Here is an 18589-nt window from a genome sequence, read left to right as displayed (position 1 = left end):
AAGTCAATCCCGCAATTTTTTTTTTTGAGACGGAGTTTCACTCTTTTTGCCTAGGCTGGAGTGCAATGCTGCAGCCTCAGCTCACTGTAACCTCTGCCTCCCGGGTTCAAGCAATTCTCCTGCCTCAGCCTCCCGAGTAGTTGGGATTACAGGTATGCGCCACCATGCCCGGCTAATTTTGTATTTTTAGTAGAGACAAGGTTTCTCCATGTTGGTCAGGCGGTCTCGAACTCCTGACCTCAGGTGATCTGTCCACCTCAGCCTCCTAAAGCGCTGGGATTACAAGTGTGAGCCACCACGCTTGGCCAAGCTCGCAATTCTGAGGCCACCTCTTGATTCTCAGAGAAAGAGCAGAGGCCTTCTTCCTATGGTGCAGTTGCAGAAATGACAGTTCTGAATGCTGTGCCCAATTATTCCAGTTGTGTTTAGTTTTCCTTTATAATGCAAACATCTGTTATCTAGCAGGAACCTGAAAAGGATCTGCCTCTACCTGATTCCTCGACACCTTAAGCCTTTGTTGTAGCTCCACAGAACTAATGACAGAAATTTCTCTGCCAGATTATGAGAACTGAATAATATTTGTGGTCAATCAAAATTAATGTTAAAGATTTAGTATGAACTGAACATGAATGTGGTTTACATACATGCATCTCTATTCTCTTTTAAAATCACAGTCGTAACACATGAGAATGTCAGTTGCAAACAAGCCCTAAGCTGACTCTTAAAGACTGAAATGACAGCACAAGCTTGCATCAGCCACATTTTCAAAGTCTTTGAAAATATTCCTTGCAACATTGCACCTCTATAATGTTGTGTCTAGTCAGGCAGGATAAGCCCATAGGCCTACATATAGAAGCTACTGTTATTTTTATTATTGTTAGCATATAAATTTTGAAATGACATTTTTGTTGGTTTATACATACAGGTTAGAACATAAGAAAATGGTAAGTCACATTAGGAGAAATGATAGGGGCCAGGCACAGTAGTTCATGCCTATAATCCCAGCATTTTGGGAAGCCAATGCAGGCGGATCACCTGAGGCCAGGAGTTCAAGACCAGCCTGGCCAACATGGTGAAACCCCATCTCTACTAAAACTACAAAAATTAGCAGGGTGTGGTGGCATACAACTGTAGTCCCAGCTATCCGGGAGGCTGAGGCAGGAGAATTGCTTGAACCTGAGGGGCGGAGGTTGCAGTGAGCCAAGATCACGCCATTGCACTCCAGCGTGGGTGACAAAGTGAAACTCTGTCTCGAAAAAAAAGAAAGAAATGATAGTGTCATAAATTCACCGTTTTTGCTGACATCATAGAAATAATCAATTCAGGCAGGAATCATCAATAAGTGCCAAAACTACTTGGTGGAAGTCTGAGGAAGAACAGGAGACTTGAGCCTGAGCCTCCAACTATCTTCCCCCAGGTTACTTACTAATTACGAAGGGAAAAATGATAGCCTTACAATGCAGAAACCTGGTGGCAACCATCTAGACAAGTGATCCATGTTATCAATGAATGGGACAAGTCAGCAGCACGTGCATCCTGATGTGAGGCACCAAGAAGGACACAACATCCTTTAAAAGTTTTCCTACCCCAAATTATCTGACTCTAATCACGAAAAAAACAACAGGCAAACCCAAAATGATAGAAATTCTACAAACCACTTGGTTCATATTCTTCAAAAATGTGACTGTCTTGAAAGACAAAGAGCAGCTGAGGAATTGTTCCAGGTTAAAGAGACATGACAGCTCAATGTGATGCATGATCCTGGATTGGATCCCAGATGAGGAGGAAGAAAAGGGCTGTAAAGGACAATGGAACAACTGGCAACATTTAAATATGGACTTTATATTAGATAACAATATCACAGCACTGATGTTAAAATTCCTGAATTTGATCATTGCACTGTGGTTATATAAGACAATATTCTTGTTCTTAGGAAATATAAGCTGAGGTACCTTCAAAGGGTTCAGAAAATGGTTCAGAAAAAAAAGAGGTGAGAGATAAAGTAAATATGGTAAAATGCTAACAATTAGTGAATCTAAGTAAAGGGTATAGAGAATTCTTTTAACTATTCTTGCAACTCTTCTGTAAATTTGAAATTACGATTTTTTTTTAAAGTTAACACAGTGAGTCACATGACTTCTTGGGAGAGGAAGAAAGTAGCACCATGTTCTAAGTCTATGCTGAGACATTGGGCCCTGAAACAGAAGCAAGAGTTGGAGCAGGAATGAGCAGCTATCTAGGGTTTCTGTGTTGCAGAGACAAGACGAGGTGAAGCTCAGAACTCCAAAAAAATCTAGAAACTAAAGACCTAACCTCTAGTCTGAAGGGTGAAATCAGACACCAAAAGAGGTAAGCAAAAGATCCAAACCAGTGAGCAGCAACACTTATGGGGTAAGAGAGAAAAGGCAATCAGAGACATTGGTGGAATAGAGAAGTCAGAGACTAAAAATGGTGAGAGAGGAGAGGGTTTCAGAAAGTAGACTGTGGTCAACACTGTCAAAAGCTACTGTATTAGTCAGGGTTCTCTAGAGGGACAGAAATGAGTTTATTAAGTATTAACTCACACAATCACAATGTCCCACAGTAGGCCATCTGCAAGCTGAGGAGCAAGGAAAGCCAGTCCAAGTCCCAAAACTGAAGAACTTGGAGTCTGATGTTCGAGGGCAGGAAGCATCCAGCATGGGAGAAAGATGCAGGCTGAGAGGCCAGGCCAGTCTAGTCTTTTCATTTTTTTCTACCTGCTTTATATTCTAGCCATGCTGGTAGCTGATTAAAGGTGCCCACCCAGATTAAGGGTGGGTCTGCCTTTCCCAGTCCACTGACTCAAATGTTAATCTTTTTTGACAACACCCTCACAGACACACCCAGGATCAATACTTTGCATCCTTCAATCCAATCAAGTTGACACTCAGTAATAACCATCACAGCTACCCAGAGAAAAAATTAGCTAGGCATTGTGGCATGCGCCTGTAGTCCCAGCTACTCGGGAGTCTGAGGCAGGAGGATCACCTGAGCCCGGGAGTTGGAGAGGCTGCAATGAACCAAAATTGCACCACTGTACTCCAGCCTGAGTGACAGAGTGAGACCCTGTCACACACACACACACAGGCTACAAAGAGGTCAAGTAAGAAGTATTTCATGTAATAATAGTGCATTGATTTGTGAACTAAGGCTGTTGCAATAATAAAGGAGACCATATATTGAGCACCTACAATATACATATTTCCTTCAACTCTCACAGCAACCCCATATGTCATGGCCATCCCCTTCTGCATTGGGCAGGTGAGAAGAGTGAAGCTCATAGAAGTTATGAAGTTTCTGCAGGGTGGCACAGCTAATAGGAAGCTGACCAGGAACAAGTGACAAATTTTGAGGTGACAGCATGGCAAAGTGTATCATTTTATCTGTTAGTACTAGCCTGGGTGAAAAGATGGCAAACAGGTTCTTGGAGTGGATTCAGGACTGGGACATGAAGGAAGATTTCAGCCGGACATGGGGAGGAGAGGGCTTAAAATCAATCTGAAGTGAGTGATTAGGAGTCAAACCTAGACAGAGAAGAAAGGAATTGAGGCCATAAGCAGGCAGGTTGGGGGATGGAAGTCTTGACAAGTGTGAGTCTGACTCACACTGAGAGAAACATTGTACATCACAGATCAGTCATTTCTCTCGCTCATAAATAACTCAAACAGAAGTTTGATAAACAATAGTTACCCTTACCATGCTGAGGAGTTCTGGTAATTCTTGCTTGATTTATTTTTAGTGATTTATTTTGTCTTGTTGTTGTTGTTGTTGTTGTTTTTAATTTTTGTTTCCAATGCTGGCAAGAATCAATAAATTGATTCCCTACGACACAGCCTGTGGTTTGAAAACCACACTCTGGATAGGGTGTGGCCTGAAGTGTGGTAGCGCTGGGGTGGGGATAGAGGTTAGAATGGTAGCCATCTGTCTGGTTTGGATCTTTCTCAGCCTTCTTTTCTTGGCTAAGCCTGGCCCCTTACAGTTTTCCCTCAGCTGCTCCTGTGGTCTAAAGCCCTAACTCACCCTCCCAACTCGAATGAGATCCTACTTGGAAACACCTGTGGTACAAAGAATGGTGGCAGGGGGCCAAGTCACAACCAGCCTTGGCCAAACCAAATGCCTTAGGCATTCTAGACATACATAAATGTCAACATCATACATAGGTATCTGTCAGCTTCCAGGAGAGGAGAGAGAACATGAATCCTCCCTGTTTCAAAGGAATATGGTCAAAAGTGTGGAGTAGCTTCTTTGGGGCAGATAGTTCTTAATGTCTATGTTAGATTTAATTGACCTCACCTCCTTCTAATCTGAAGGATTTATTATTTGAATGGGTTGAGGACCTAAATGGATTGCCTTTTTGGTATCCATCTCTCCTGTTGGGAAATTTCATAATTTATTTCAGAAAAGAAGCCCTGATAGGCGGACGGTTCCAAACATCAGAAGCCAATATGTTTGTTCTCGATGCATGTTGCGTGTATATTTATACATCTGTTATAACACGGAGCTTATACAGAGAAAGTCAGTGGAACCTTAGAGGAATGCCTTAGGAATGCACGTATGGCTTTGAGAATTTACGTTTGCATATATGAACTCACGGTGCTCTCACCTTCCTAGCTCAAGTTACCAATAATGTTTGAAATGACAAGTTCAGGGTTATATAATTACTATCCTTTCTTCAAAAAAACCCATTCAGATTATATTCTTTTTTACTCTCTTTTCTTTTAAATTTTGCGACTGGCCTCTCTAATTACTTAGGGTAGTATATATACTTCTTTTCCCACATGGTATTTTTCACTGCTCTTGAGGAAGCACCAACTGTTTTCTGCTATGACCACCTGTGTTATTCATCCCTGTAATCACAGGAAACATATAACCAATTACAAACCTTTCATTTTCCTTCCTTCCATACCCCTTTCTCTTCACCCACTTACGGGTCCTATAAGTTTTTCCATATTGGTCCTTAAATCACTGGATAATGTTCTGATTAATGTCGAAAAACTTCAGTTGTCCTCTCTCCTTCCACAAACCCACTCATTCGGTAAAATGTCCCTGCCCACAGTGCTGACCGCCTGATCACTTCAACCTTCGCACTACAGTGCCTCTACTAGACAACCCACTAATGACAATTTATAGTGGGTTAAATAGCAGCCCTCCCCCCACCAAAGATCTGTCCATATCAAATCCCTGGAACCTGTGAACGCTAACTTACTTGGGAAAGAGTTTTTTGCAGCTGTAATTAAGGATCTTGAGATTAGATCATCCTGGATGACACAGATGGGCCCTAAATCCAATGAGAAGTGCTCGTATAAGAGAAAGACGAGGAGAAGACACAGACGCAGAAAAGGCCACATGAAAATGGAAGTGGACATTGAAGTGACGCAGTCAAAAACCAAGGAATACCTGGAGCCACTAGAAGCTGAAAGTTGCAAGGAAGGAGCCTCTCCCAGAGTCTTTGGAGGGAATCTGGCTCTGCTGACACCTTGATATCAGGCTGCTGGCTTCCAAAACATGAGAGCATACATTTCTGTTGTTTTCAGCCCCCAAGTTTGTAGGAATTGGTTACAGCTGCCCCAGGAACCTAATACATGATTGAAGACCAGCTTTTAATGTATAAACCTTAGAGGCACTGCAAACCTCAGAGATCTCCACACAAAAATGTAATTTTAACCATTTCAAATTGATTAAACTTCTTTCCACTCCAGTATAAAAGTTGGTACCAAATGACCATGAAGTGTTCATAATATAGAGGTGTTACAAGCCCATCTTTTCGAAATGTGGACCAAGAAATACCAATAAAAGTAAGATTTAGCACCTTCTTGTATGAGGTTGCTGCAACACTGATGATGTCAATATGCTTTTTCAGTGACAAGTATGGACAGTCTCTTCTGCACCCTCCTTCCCTATAGCTACATTTCTAAACAACAAGGGTCTACAGACTGCCTCATGTGGATGAAATGATTTTACTTCTAATATCTCCCAATTACCTAAGGGTAATTTTCCAACTCCTTAGCCTGGCTCAGGGGCCCTTCACAATCTGGTTCCAGTTTATCTCCTGGCTCAGTGTCTTACCTGGCAAAAATGGAAGCTGGGTGAATCATAGTTGAATAAATGAATGGATATCTGGCTCAGGTCGGATACAGCTGTTCATTTGCACAGGTTTGCCTCTCCCATAGACCAAGAGTAGGCCCGGGCCTTATTCAACTTCCTATTCCAGCAACTTGGAAAGAGCCAGGCAAACACTAGGTGCTCAGTAAATGTTTGTTGAGTAAAGAATGACTCTTTCTAATTAGCCAGGCATGGTGGTACACACCTGTGGTCCCAGCTACTCAGGAGGCTGAGGTGGGAAGATTGCTTGAGCCTGGGGGGTCGAGGCTGCAATGAGCCATGATCGTGCCACTGCACTTGCACTACAGCCTGGGTGACAGAGTGAGACCCTGCCTCAAAAAAAAAAAAAAAAAAAAGAATGACTCTACCCTCCAAGCAAGCCATCATCATTTTAAGTAGAAATAACCATGTGGCATTCCATATATATTTTTTAATCTTATGAAATATTTTTGTTTCTAGATTAAAAAAACGCTATCACAAAGTCTCTGTGTGGCCAAAGGTATCAGCCACTTACAGCACTCAATGTGGTAATGAGGAAAGGCATAATTCCTGTGGTTTGACAATAACGTGACAGGAATAGCTCCAACTGCTTTGAATAGATTATTGTCCCCCTCCATTGAAGTTCCAGACTGTGGAATCCTACTAAACAAATGCGACCAGCCCTCAGCCAGCCAGGTGCTGTGCTTATGGATACAAGTGGTCATCATTTTGCTTGGTTCTCTGAGGGATTTCAAAATTTGAGCAACCATTTCAGCCCCCAACAATCATACGGTTGAATGGAAAGAGAAGGCAAACAGAGGAAGGGGAAGGATTTAGCAATAAGAAGTATTTCTTTGGAGATTCAACTTCTAAGCCACAAAATCCTAGCAAAAGATAGATTTTAAAATGCTATCTATCCAGGTTGGGTGTGGTGGCTCACACCTGTAATCCCAGCAGTTTGGGAGGTGGAGGCAGGGGGATCACTTGAGGCCATGAACTTGAGATCAGCCTGAACAACATAACAAAACTCTGTCTCTACTAAAAAAAAAAAAAAAAAACTTAAATTAGCCAAGCCTGGTGGCACATGCCTGTAGTCCTAGCTACTCAGGAGGCTGAGGTGGGAGGATCACTTGAGCCCAGGAGTTTGAGGCTATAGTGTAGCTATCATAGAGCCACTGCACTCCAGCCTGGGCAAGACCCTGCCTAGAAAAAACAACAACAACAACAACAAAATGCTATTCATGCAGTCCATTTTTAGATCTTTGGGCATTCCTCAGAAAGTATTCTCAAAAAATAACAGGCAAGAGTTATCATGCCCAATCTTTCTATGCTAATAGAATATTTGATTGCAAGGTGAAGAATCAGTCAGTTTCCTTCAAACTTCACTCACCATTGAACTTTTGGAGGGATTTGAATTAATCATTCTAGATGTATTTGGAAACATGGTCACTGTAAAGCAAAGAATAGGTATTAAACCTCATTTAGAAATCCAAAGCCCTTAGACTCATCATGTACCCTAAAAATGGAAAAGAATAATTTTAGTATTTTCCACTTGGAGTCAGATGAAAAATGCATCTCGTAACTAATGGAGGGCACAGAAGGGCAGGGACTACATCTTCTTATTCACAACCATGTCTCTGTGGCAAATGAAATACCTGGCATGAACTGGTGGAGTGAACTAATGATCCAGTGCTCTGGCTTCATAATATGGAGTTGGCTATAAGTATTGATTCAAATCAGCACAACTGGCCGGGCGCGGTGGCTCAAGCCTGTAATCCTAGCACTTTGGGAGGCCGAGGTGAGTGGATTGCCTGAGCTCAGGAGTTTGAGACCAGCCTGGGCAACATGGTGAAACCCTGTCTCTACTAAAAAAAAAAAAAAAAAAAAAAAAAAAATTAGCCCTGCATGGCAGCGTGCGCCTGTAGTCCCAGCTACTCGGGAGGCTGAGGCAGGAGAATTGCTTGAACCTGGGAGGCAGAGGCAGGAGAATTGCTTGAACCTGGGAGGCGGAGGTTGCAATGAGCCGAGATCGTGCCACTGTACTCCAGCCTGGCAACAGAGCGAGACTCCATCTCAGGAAAAAAAAAAAAAAATTCAGCACAACCAAGGTCAGTGGCAAATTACTGTTCAAAGCTCTTTAAATATATTTTTAAAAACATATTTAAAATTGTGATGTCTAACATGACATTCACATGTTCAAAGGGACCCCAAAACCAGCATGTTAAATGAAGTCTTGACTGGGCGTGGTGGCTCGCACCTGTAATCCCAGCTCTTTGGGAGGCCGAGGCAGGTGGATTGCTTGAGCTCGGGAGTTTGAGACAAGCCTGGGCAACATGGCAGAAAAAAAAAAAAGAAAATTGGCTGGGCATGCTGGCGCATGCCTGTGGTCTCAGATACTCGGAAGGTTGAGGTAGGAAGATCTTGAGCCTGAGAGATGGAGGTTGCAGTGAGCTGAGATTGCGCCACTGCCCTCCTGCCTGGGTGACAGAGTGAGACCCCATCTCAAAAATAAAATAAAATAAAATAAATAAATAAAGTGAAGTCTCCATCAAGTAAGGGGAGAAGTGTATATTAAAGCCCTAATATGTGTCTAATACTATACAAGGCGCTTTGGGGCACAGAAGGAAGAGTACATGGTGTATGCACACAATGAATGTAGCATGCACCAGACCTGCCTACAAAAGTTTCAGAAGCCAGGAGCAAAGATGGTACTAGAACGACAATGTGATTAGAGAAATAAAATGCTATGCAAGTGTCCAAGGAAAATATAAACTAGGTAAATACAGGTCTTAGAAACATATTTTCTTCCTAGCTTGCTTTGTTGTACATCTCTGCCTTACATTTGTAATTTCACCCCTTCTCATTACATACAGAGAAAACCTAGTTGAGTCCCAAATTGGTGTGTTTGATTCTCTTAGATTGCAGTGTAAGCCACTCTTGAAAGCGTAATCTAAAAGAAAGAATTTGGGGAGTGTGGAGTGGGGAGGGTATTTTTTCTTATTTTCTTGCTAGGCTAGTGAAGGCTACTAGGGTAAATGAAGCATTGAGTGCTTTCAACGTTCTTAAACAATGTTTTAAGTTTACATTCTTGAACAAAGAAAGACTCAAGATTTTTTATTTTGACTTTTTGTCTGTAATGTTGTCTCTAAAATGCACTGTTCTTTCTAGTAAGCACAAAATTGACCCCATATGTTTAGAAAAAAATGCAAAAATATTTTCTTTTTGTCTCTTGAGGAATTAGATGCTTCTTTAGGGGGAAAATAAACAGACCTTCCTTGTGCATTTAAAAGAGACAATACCTGATTCTGACTATAATGGGTCTCTTACACAGCCGAGAGACTCAAGGTTTGTTAAGATTTTGAATCCCCCCTCCCCCCCATACACACTCAATCTTTGCATACACAGCCCAAAAGCTGTGTTGTTCTCCCAAAAGAATAAAAATAGCTTTAAAATTCCAACCACTGGAAGGCTGTAAATGTGGCTGTGAAGGTTGACAAATTTGCGAGATTTCAAAATGAAGCCAGCTCAATCTCAAAGGTCCTTTAGTTAGTCTCTTTTTATTTCCTTTATTTTTGCTTTGTCTTGATCAATTCAAAATTTGCAGAAATCCCAGACTAAACTGCGTGACCTTCAGGGCTTACTTAAGCTACCTTGGCCTGTTTTCTCCTGTGGGGAAGAGAAACAGTCATAGGGTCTCCTTCAATCCCAACATTCTCTCATTCTAAGGGTAAACCTAATGTCCCCTTTGTATCTGTGAAAAATACTGTCGACTCCCAAGTCCTACATAGCAGGAACATATATCCCCACACTGATTCATAAATACCCCCAGCCCTTCTGGGAAGAATCTCTCTTGGGAAAAACAAAGAATCCCCCGTGAAAATTTAGAAAATAAATAAATGGAGTCTCTCCCATCCCCAGGTGCAGCAGTTAAGTGTATAGAGTGTGATATGGGCAGAAGAAGCTTCTGAATTTCCCCATTCCACACGTCAAGCAGCCTGAATTCAACCTTTACCAGATTTTTTATCTTATTTTTATTTTTTGCTATGTTTTAGCTTTGTCCCTTTAGGAGAGAAAGGCCTTCTATTCCATGAATCATCCCTTTTCGTAAATGTTCCTTCTTCAACAGGAACTCTGGAGCTGTGTTAATTTCTTAAAATCTTCTTTCGTCTTTGCATTGTTTGAAAAAGGCACACAGCAAAAACCTACGTGGGAATGGTTTCTCTTTGTGCCTTGGGCATTTGCACTGTGCCCACACCCTTCCTTATAGGCAAGAAAAGAAAACTGCAGGGCTCCAGGCCCATCTCCATCTTGAGATGGCTCCAGAGCCTTTGTGCTTACTCCTCTCTTCACCCAGCTGAGCGGGCTGTGGCGCTTCAGGTTTTGCAGCAGCCTCTGCAGCAGCGGGTACGCACCCCTTCCCTTGCAACGCAGAGCAAGGCTTCTAGCCTGATGGTCTACTTGATTGTCTAAACCACAGGTAAATGGTTTCCTGTGCATTTCTCAAAATAAGTGTTGAGCAAAGGAAATGAAAGCAACCAGTTTAATAGTGATCAACAATTTTCCCTACCCCTCCGCTTCAAAGAGGGTATTTTCATAAGTCGGTTTTGAGAGAAAAATGTTTAACTTCTTGGACATTTGCATTGTAAAATTTAGCTTTGCAGAGCATTCAGTCAACTAAAAGCCTTCTTAAATGCTGTTTCGGCTTAATAAAATTGGTGCTTATTTAAAAAAAAATTCTCCACCCTTCCCTACAGAACCGAGGAATCCATTAAGGACCTTATAGAATGACAAATCTTTTTTAACTCTTAAAAAATTGATGTTGTTCCCGTCTTTCCGCACCAAGGACTTTGCTTTTACCCATCAGCGAAAATAACTTCCGATGATTGAGAAGTTATCAAGGACTTAAAGACCTAAATGTGAGTCAATTAATTCCTGCTGGATTTAAACTTAGTACAAATCTCACCTGTGTCCTGCTAGTGTCCTTTAAACCCAAAAGATCGAATAAGTATCTTTTAAATCCAAAGATTATTCAAACTAAGAGGACTCAATAAATTTAAAATCATGTTCACTAATGGTTAACTGTATTCATTAAAGCAATTGTAAATATTGAACTGTAATATAGAAACCGGCCATTAGAAAATGAGTAAGCAAAAGTCCTAAATTCCTTAACGCAGCTGCTAAAAATGTAATTTTTACTCGTCTGTTAATACTAGCACTTGGTTAAATAACCAAGTTCAATTTGATGCCTGAAATAAGATACTGTGCTGTAAATTATCACCTTCATTTTCTTGAGCACGTGCAATAAATGCAATGTCAGCTTATCAAAACCCGTAAGAACTGCAAATATATTTTTATTAAAGTTCTCATACAACTCATACTAGGAATTCAATCAGCCTGAGAAAATGATCACCTAGTATAGACAAGGTATTTTGCATACCTGGGTGAAACCCATTTCTACACCATAAGGGAATTTATCCAGTCACCAGATGCTTGTCCCTCCCCAGTGGACCAAGAGGTTAGGCCTCTTTGCAAAGGTTTCATCCGCGATCCTTCCAGAGACCAGACACACCAGCTAAGTTTTTAAACTTTTTATTTGCATATTAAAAAAATTGTGCATTCCGATAATTAAAATCATTTGAACAAAAAAAAAATGGCACTCTGATTAAACTGCATTACAGCCTGCAGGACACCTTGGGCCAGCTTGGTTTTACTCTAGATTTCACTGTCGTCCCACCCCCACTTCTTCCACCCCACTTCTTCCTTCACCAACATGCAAGTTCTTTCCTTCCCTGCCAGCCAGATAGACAGATGGGAAAGGCAGGCGCGGCCTTCGTTGTCAGTAGTTCTTTGATGTGAAAGGGGCAGCACAGTCATTTAAACTTGATCCAACCTCTTTGCATCTTACAAAGTTAAACAGCTAAAAGAAGTAAAATAAGAAGGCAATGCTTGTGGAATGTACAGTGCATATTGGCGGCGCACGCCTCATTACGATTCGCCTGCTTGCTTCTCCTGTTCAATCGCTGTGACCAGAAAAAGAAAAAAAAAGATGGAGGGAGATGATTAAAGGATTCAGTACAGACTACTATAAAGGGCTTTCATTTAAAGCATCTTTTCAAATCAAACATTCTGCAAGGTATTCCATAATGGAATAAAATATGTATATTGAATATACTAAATAGAAGTATATTTTAACGGACAAATGTGTTTTTATATTAATATGGCATATTAAATATTCCATAACTAAATTACTAAAGCCCTGTGTTTGTTGGCTGCAAAACCATTTTTAATTAACCTTTGCAAGCCACATTCATCAGCTGTCGGCTCTTCCCCCGCACTCCCCCCTCCCGAATTCTTCCCGCGGCCCCTCCCAGCCTCCCGCCCTCCCACCGGCCGCTCCCACCCAGCCTTTCTAAAGATGGGGGTGGGTCGGAGCTTACTTTCTTTGGAAGGCAGTGGATTTTTCTCTTGCGTCTCTGTCTTCTTCAGTTTCGACTTATCGAATTTCTCGATCTCAGCCATATCGGGTTTGTCAGACATGGTTGCGGAGGAAAAGCTGCAGGGAGCAAGCCAAGAGCGAGCGTGAGGAAGAGCCACCCACCCCCAGTGTCTCTGGGCTGGGAACTGCGCTTCTGCCCTGCGACCCGCAGCCTGAAAACCCTTCTCGCCCTCCTTCCGCTGCCGTTCCACACTCACGAGCTTCCTCTTTCTACAGAAAAAGGGGCGACACTCCCCGCGCCCCTCCTCCCCATATTTCAAAACGCTGGGGACCAAAGAGGGCGGATGCCTCTCAAAGCCGAATCTTGCAGAATAAAGGAAATTGACCAATGCGAATTGTTCATTACAGCGTTTAAAATTAAAGGCTGGCTAGGACAAGGAAATAGGAAACCCACTTCCGAATTCAAGTGGGAAAAATCGGCAAGAATTCTTAAAATGGAACCCAGGCAGCAAAAGCGTTTCCTTTTTCTAGCCGCGGCCTCTCCGCAAAGGATGCGGGCCGGATCTGGCTTTCTCGTCCTCTCACAAAGGCGGCGGCCGCGGCTGGAGCTTCCGACCACCGCCCTACCCGCTTCCTCGCCCGCGCCACAATGCAGCCCCGCACACAAAGCGACTGCCGCGCGCCCCGAAGCCGGTCTTGCCTGCTTTCCCGGCAATTCGGCATCCCTGGCACACATGTCTCTGCAAGAAGGGCTGTGAAAATGTCATGGCACAGCCCCACCGCCGCCAGGCTGCACAGATGCAGCCCGCGCAGCCGTCCGAGACTGGGAGGAGGCTCGGGGCTCGGGAGATGAACCTCAGAACAAAGGACCTGTCTGTTCTCCCCCATCTCAGCCTCCCAGGCAACGCACAATACCTTTGCGGGCAAACACTAAGAAATTTTTTAAGGTCCCCTCCGAGCAGCACGGCAAAACGCCAGTTTTTCGGTTTTGTTCTTAAATCATCGATTTTCCCACCCCATTACCCAGCATCTAGGGTGTTTCGCACCCCCCCAGCTCCCCAAAGCAGCCTGCCCCGGGAGAACCACTCAGGCTCGGCTTTAGGAAATGCCTTCACAGGGAAGCGGATGATGAAAGGGCGAGCACCGTGGGAAGGGGACTGAGGCAGGAAGGCAGGAGGAGGAAGGAGGAAGGGGCCCTGGGGCTCACCGGAGCGAGGCGCACGAAAACGAGCGAAGTCTGGTCTGAGCAGTGGCCACCACCGAGTTGTCGGGCGGGGTGCGGCGGGCGCCGCTTTATGGGCGCTCCTATGTAAATGAGGTGATGTCACCCGCCGGCCCGCTTAACTCCTTCGCGCCGCGTCTCGGAACGGCATCCGGAGGCCTGCCAGGCTTTTGGGGAGCCCCACCCCCACCCGGGGTCCACTAGTGCACCCTAACCACAACATGGCGAAAAAAATAAATGAGCAAAGCACGCTCCAACACTTCCTTCATAACACATTTTCCCCTTTTACGTTTATTTCATTACGATGAATTTTTGCAACAGCAGCGCAAAAATTGCTCTTGGGGACCAGTGCATAATAACTAAGGGTCGGGGTGGCACCTAGGGTGACAGGCATTCTTTTATTGCGAAACTGCCTTTGTCTACTGTGGACATCTCCACACAAGGGCGCGGTGTCTCTCGCTGGAGAGCCTGGCCGGCTGCAGGGGTACGATTCCTGTGACTCAGCTTTCAGACCAGTGGAGGGCATGCGCCCCACCCCGGGCCTCTTTGTCTTCCTCGCTGGCGTTCCTCTTGCCTTGGGTGGGACGTAAAGCACCCTTAAGTGATTTTAAAAGAGAAAGTTTCATCACTGTAACATCCATATTGTTTCAGCAGCATAATTTTTGTGACCACTCAACAGTAATATTTGCTGGGTGTAGGGTAATTTGTCTGGAGTTTATAGGGTAAAACACCTCCCTCTTAGCAAAATAAGTCAAGCTCAAGCTCTGCCATTGACTTTACTGCCTGGCAATGAGGAAGTTCTTTACCTTCCTCTTCCTTATTTTCATAAATTATAAAAGTGATGGCTAAGGAGGCCTGCGTTGAATTCCGAAGACGACAGTTACATGATCTCTAACATCTTAAGGTGAAATTCAAAAATCAAATTATATTTTCAAGGGAGCGTTTCCAGCACTAGAACATCTCTGAAGTGCATCTGCATCTGGAAATATAAGAAATTCGGGTAGAGGGAAGCAGTTTTCAAAATGGCACCTGACTCTGTGAATACCAGTGACCCACTTGCTACTGAAAATTAGTTACAAATACCATGGCACGCGCCTGCAAATGGCGTGTGAAAGGAAAAAGACTCCCCGGTTATAAAGAGGCCTAGCTGTGATTATTTCTAAGAAACAAGGCAGTGTGCAAAATATTCCTTCTCCTTTTCCGTGGCCTGGGGAAATGTTTCTAGAAACCCCTTGCTAATCATTTTTATGGCACAGGCTTTTGTCTCGCTGGGGATTAGAGTCAACCTTATATATAGACCCTTGAATGCCACTGCCAGCAGCTCGGACTTCCCCGTTTCTTCATCTACTTCGACTTCCTTTTTCCTGGGGAGGAAAGAGGTGGGGGTGAGCAGGGGCAGGTGACCGTCTGGTTCCCTAGTTAATGCTCTGCTGGGTGGCTGCCTTCCTGGCCTCCAAATGGGGCACTGGACCTGTTCGTGCATGCACCGAATGTCACCTGTCTGGTATCAGTCGCCCGCCTCTGTTCCATGTTGGGAGTCCACTTCATCGTTGAAACACAGAAAAGATCTTGCAGGGTGCCTTTAGAGCTGGCAGCTGCTGTTGTACCGACACCGTTTCCGCAGGTTCTGTGATTCCATTTCCCCTCGCCCAGCTGCTGTCGAAAATCATTTCTTTCCTCCCAATGTCTCCTGATGACAAAGGAGTGCCACTACCTTCTCCTGGCTTCTTCTCCCAAGGGCCTTTCCTCAGAAAGAGTTAGGCCTCACTGAAGCAATTCTCCAAAGGAGATGGACGAATGCAAACTTGGAAATGTCTGGAGAAGTTTTCCAGTGCAGTAGCAAGCAGCCTTCCACTGTGCTGGAACACTGATAGAGGCCAGGTGGGAACAGAGAGGAAGAGAAAGAGATGACTGCTTAAAGGAAAAGAGTTCCCATGATTGGGATTGACCTGCAAACGGGTCAGGAGACAGAGAGAGACACGAAAGGGAAGGGTGGTGCAGATACAAGGACATGCAAACCAAAGGAATATTCTTAAAAGTTGCATGAGTGGCCATGTGAATGAATCTTTCTGTGCTGGAGTTTTCTCATCTGTAAAATGGGTTCATTGCAACACGGACCTCACAGGGTTGTTGGGAGGATTAAATGCTTCAGACAGTGCATGACAATTAGTAAGCTCTTTCTATTGTTATTATTCATATTATTTAGGATGGAAGGTTGAGGAAAAATAATAAAATAATTGTCTGTGTTTAGAATTAAAATTTTTAGGTGTCTTGATATTATTTCTCCTATACATTTATATATTATTATATATTATTTCTATATAATTAATATATATGAATATATATTATTATTTTCGCTTACAAAATGTTGATAGAAGATCTTTTGGTAGTTCTACAGCAAATACAAAATGATGACTCCTGTCAGTTGATACTTTCTAAGAGTCAGGCATTGTAACAGAAGTTTTATATTTGTTTTTTCCTTTCTTCCCCACCGCCTTTCCATAAGAAGTTTCCAGATGGGGAAACTGAGGCTTAGAAAGCCATCATTGGGTTACATCAGCTGGTAGCCACTCTGTTGTATATGCCAAGAGCATACAAAAGTCCTCCCCGCATCCTCTTAGTCTGTGCCCGAGAATCACCAGGAAGAGTGTGAGGAGCTAAGCTGTTGTGCTTTCCACAGTGTCTGGTGGATAGTAGTTGCTCAATAACAGTTCTCCCACTGCACTGAATTGATTTTCTTTTCTTTTCTTTTTTTGAGACAGAGTCTCCCTCTGTCACCCAGGCTGGAGTGCAGTGGTGCGATCTCGGCTCACTGCAACCTCCACCTCCCGGATTCAAGCCATTCTCTGCCTCAGCCTTCCATGAATTGATTTTCTTACATGAGGGAGGTACTTGAACTCAGGTGTTGAACCTGTGACTCCAATTGCCTCGCTTTCTTCTCCTCAGATAATTAAATCCATTTAGTCTTAATGTTCTAGATGTCAGAATGTTCCAGGATCATTCCTGCCCCAGGCAGTTACATTTATAAGTCTGTTAGTCTGTGCCGGGCACAACTACCATTGAGGTAGGAGTTTTCGATACCAATTAAAAAGACAGAGGCATACAGGGGCAAAGGAACTGCCTACAACAGGTGCAGATGTTGTTCCCAGTGAGACCCACCCGTTCCCCCCCCCCAAAAAAAGGCCTTGGGTGACTCTGGGTTGTATGGTGCACTCTGGCCCTGGGGCTCTCTGGTGAAAGATAAGTAGAGTCCACTTTGCCCCTGTCCTGTCTTCCTCATCTCACGGGCCACAGCGCCCCATGAAAAATGTGCCAACATTGCCTACATTGAAAGGCGGTTGCCCTCCAACCCTGTGCCTGGTGGAACCCAGAAAAGGTGTCAGGGGATGCAGTTTTATTTTGCTTTCCAAGGCGGTCCTACGATAGAGTCGTAGCTATTTCTAACCGTGGAGAAGTTGGCTAGAAGTCTGAATTCATGAAAATGAGTTATATTAGTTTGAACCTATTTAATTTTGTGCCAAGAACTTACCAGAAGAAGAGAAGAAGGAAGAGGAGGGAGGAACAGAAGAACACGAACAAAGCTGAGCTCCCAACTCTTGCTTTCTCAAGCCCAGATCCCTTTGTCTGAGTTTCAGGGCCTCCTATCATTTGCCCCACCTGCCTGCACCCCACGTTCCCCTGTGGCCCCTGCAGTCTCCATCTCGTCTCCCTCACAGCGGAGCCCTCCTTCCACTGATTGGAATCTAAATCCCCTTAAAGACACAGCCTAAGTACCCCCGTGAATAACAGGAAAAGGAAAAGAGAAAGGATATTTAGTAGAGTAGCTATATCTTGTACCCTCAGTTATAAGCCCTTTTAAACAATATCTGATTTCATTCTCACCCTATGGAGTGAGTAGTAATATCCCCATTTTACTACTAAAGAAATTGAGGCTCCGAGAATTTAAGCAATTTGCTCTTAATCAAAAGCCCAGGTCTGTCTACCAAGTCTTTCCACTGAGGCCTATCTCTGCCTTATCTTTAGTTGAAGTATATTTCTCCAGGACTCCCACCCAGAACGGCCCCACATGGTGCAAAGAGAAGGGCGAGCAGGGGGTAGCAGGAAAGCAAAGAGGAGTGAAAGAACACCCTCGCCTGTGCTCAGTGCAGAGTGCCGTGCTGCTAATTGTCCTTTTTGCTTTATTGATCCAATGGAAACTTTACAGCCAAAAGAAATGTAAAAGGGGATCTCATTCAACCCAGTTTCCCTTCTGTGGCTTGAATTTTCCTCTACAACATCCCCTCCAAGTGGTTACTCAGCCTCCACACAGCCAGGGAACAATACAGAAGCAAAGAATTTTCAAGTTAACGCAGGGGGCAATGAGTAGCTTAGCTTGGCAGGCACTTGCGTAAAATGAGAGAAAGTGACAGGAAATAACGCTGGGAGCCAGGCAGGGGCCAGGTTGTAGAATAATGATAGTAACAATCATGGCTGTAACCATAGCAGTAATAACAGCAAGTGCTTTCTGAGTGCTTTCCATATACTGGGGAGCTTTCCATGTAGTATTTCTTGAATCCTCACACAATCCTATGACAGTGGCACCGTTATTTTCCTCATTTTGCAGATGAGGGAATCCTAGAGGGATTAAATAACTTCCCCAAGAAAACACAACGCAAGCCAAAGATAGGATTTGAACTCAGACTGGCTGGCTCAGAAGCCGCCTCATTTAAACACTACTCTTCTCTAGAATCCTAAGGCCTTTTAAAGACTTTTTTCCATATGCCAGATAAGGGTAAAGTTATATTCTGTCTTAATCAACTGTCTAGCTTTTTCATCATGTAGACGTTTTT

The 18589-nt window shown here is 43.7% G+C and overlaps 1 protein-coding gene and 1 long non-coding RNA gene across 2 annotated transcripts in view; both read right to left on the bottom strand.

Moving 5' to 3' along the window:
- The window catches only part of LOC144338559 (uncharacterized), a 43424-nt gene extending 39598 nt beyond the window's left edge, over nt 1-3826 (bottom strand). Inside the window, exon 1 of the long non-coding RNA XR_013412752.1 lies at nt 2565-3826. This is a non-coding gene — a long non-coding RNA (uncharacterized LOC144338559). The remainder of the gene's footprint in view (nt 1-2564) is intronic.
- A 7849-nt stretch (nt 3827-11675) lies between these two features.
- Nucleotides 11676-13804, bottom strand: TMSB4X (thymosin beta 4 X-linked). The gene is made up of 3 exons (NM_001260557.2): nt 13746-13804; nt 12540-12655; nt 11676-12122 (listed from the first exon to the last, which is right to left on the bottom strand). The coding sequence occupies exons 2-3, from the start codon at nt 12637-12639 to the stop codon at nt 12088-12090; spliced, it is 135 nt and encodes a 44-aa protein (NP_001247486.1). The 5' UTR covers nt 12640-12655; nt 13746-13804; the 3' UTR covers nt 11676-12087.
- Between the last annotated feature and the right edge of the window lie 4785 nt (nt 13805-18589).

This window comes from Macaca mulatta, chromosome X (genome assembly GCF_049350105.2).
Source record: "Macaca mulatta isolate MMU2019108-1 chromosome X, T2T-MMU8v2.0, whole genome shotgun sequence".
Classification (NCBI taxonomy): Eukaryota; Metazoa; Chordata; class Mammalia; order Primates; family Cercopithecidae; genus Macaca; species Macaca mulatta.
Note: the sequence above shows the minus strand (reverse complement) of the source record. Positions and strands in the feature narration are given on the sequence as shown.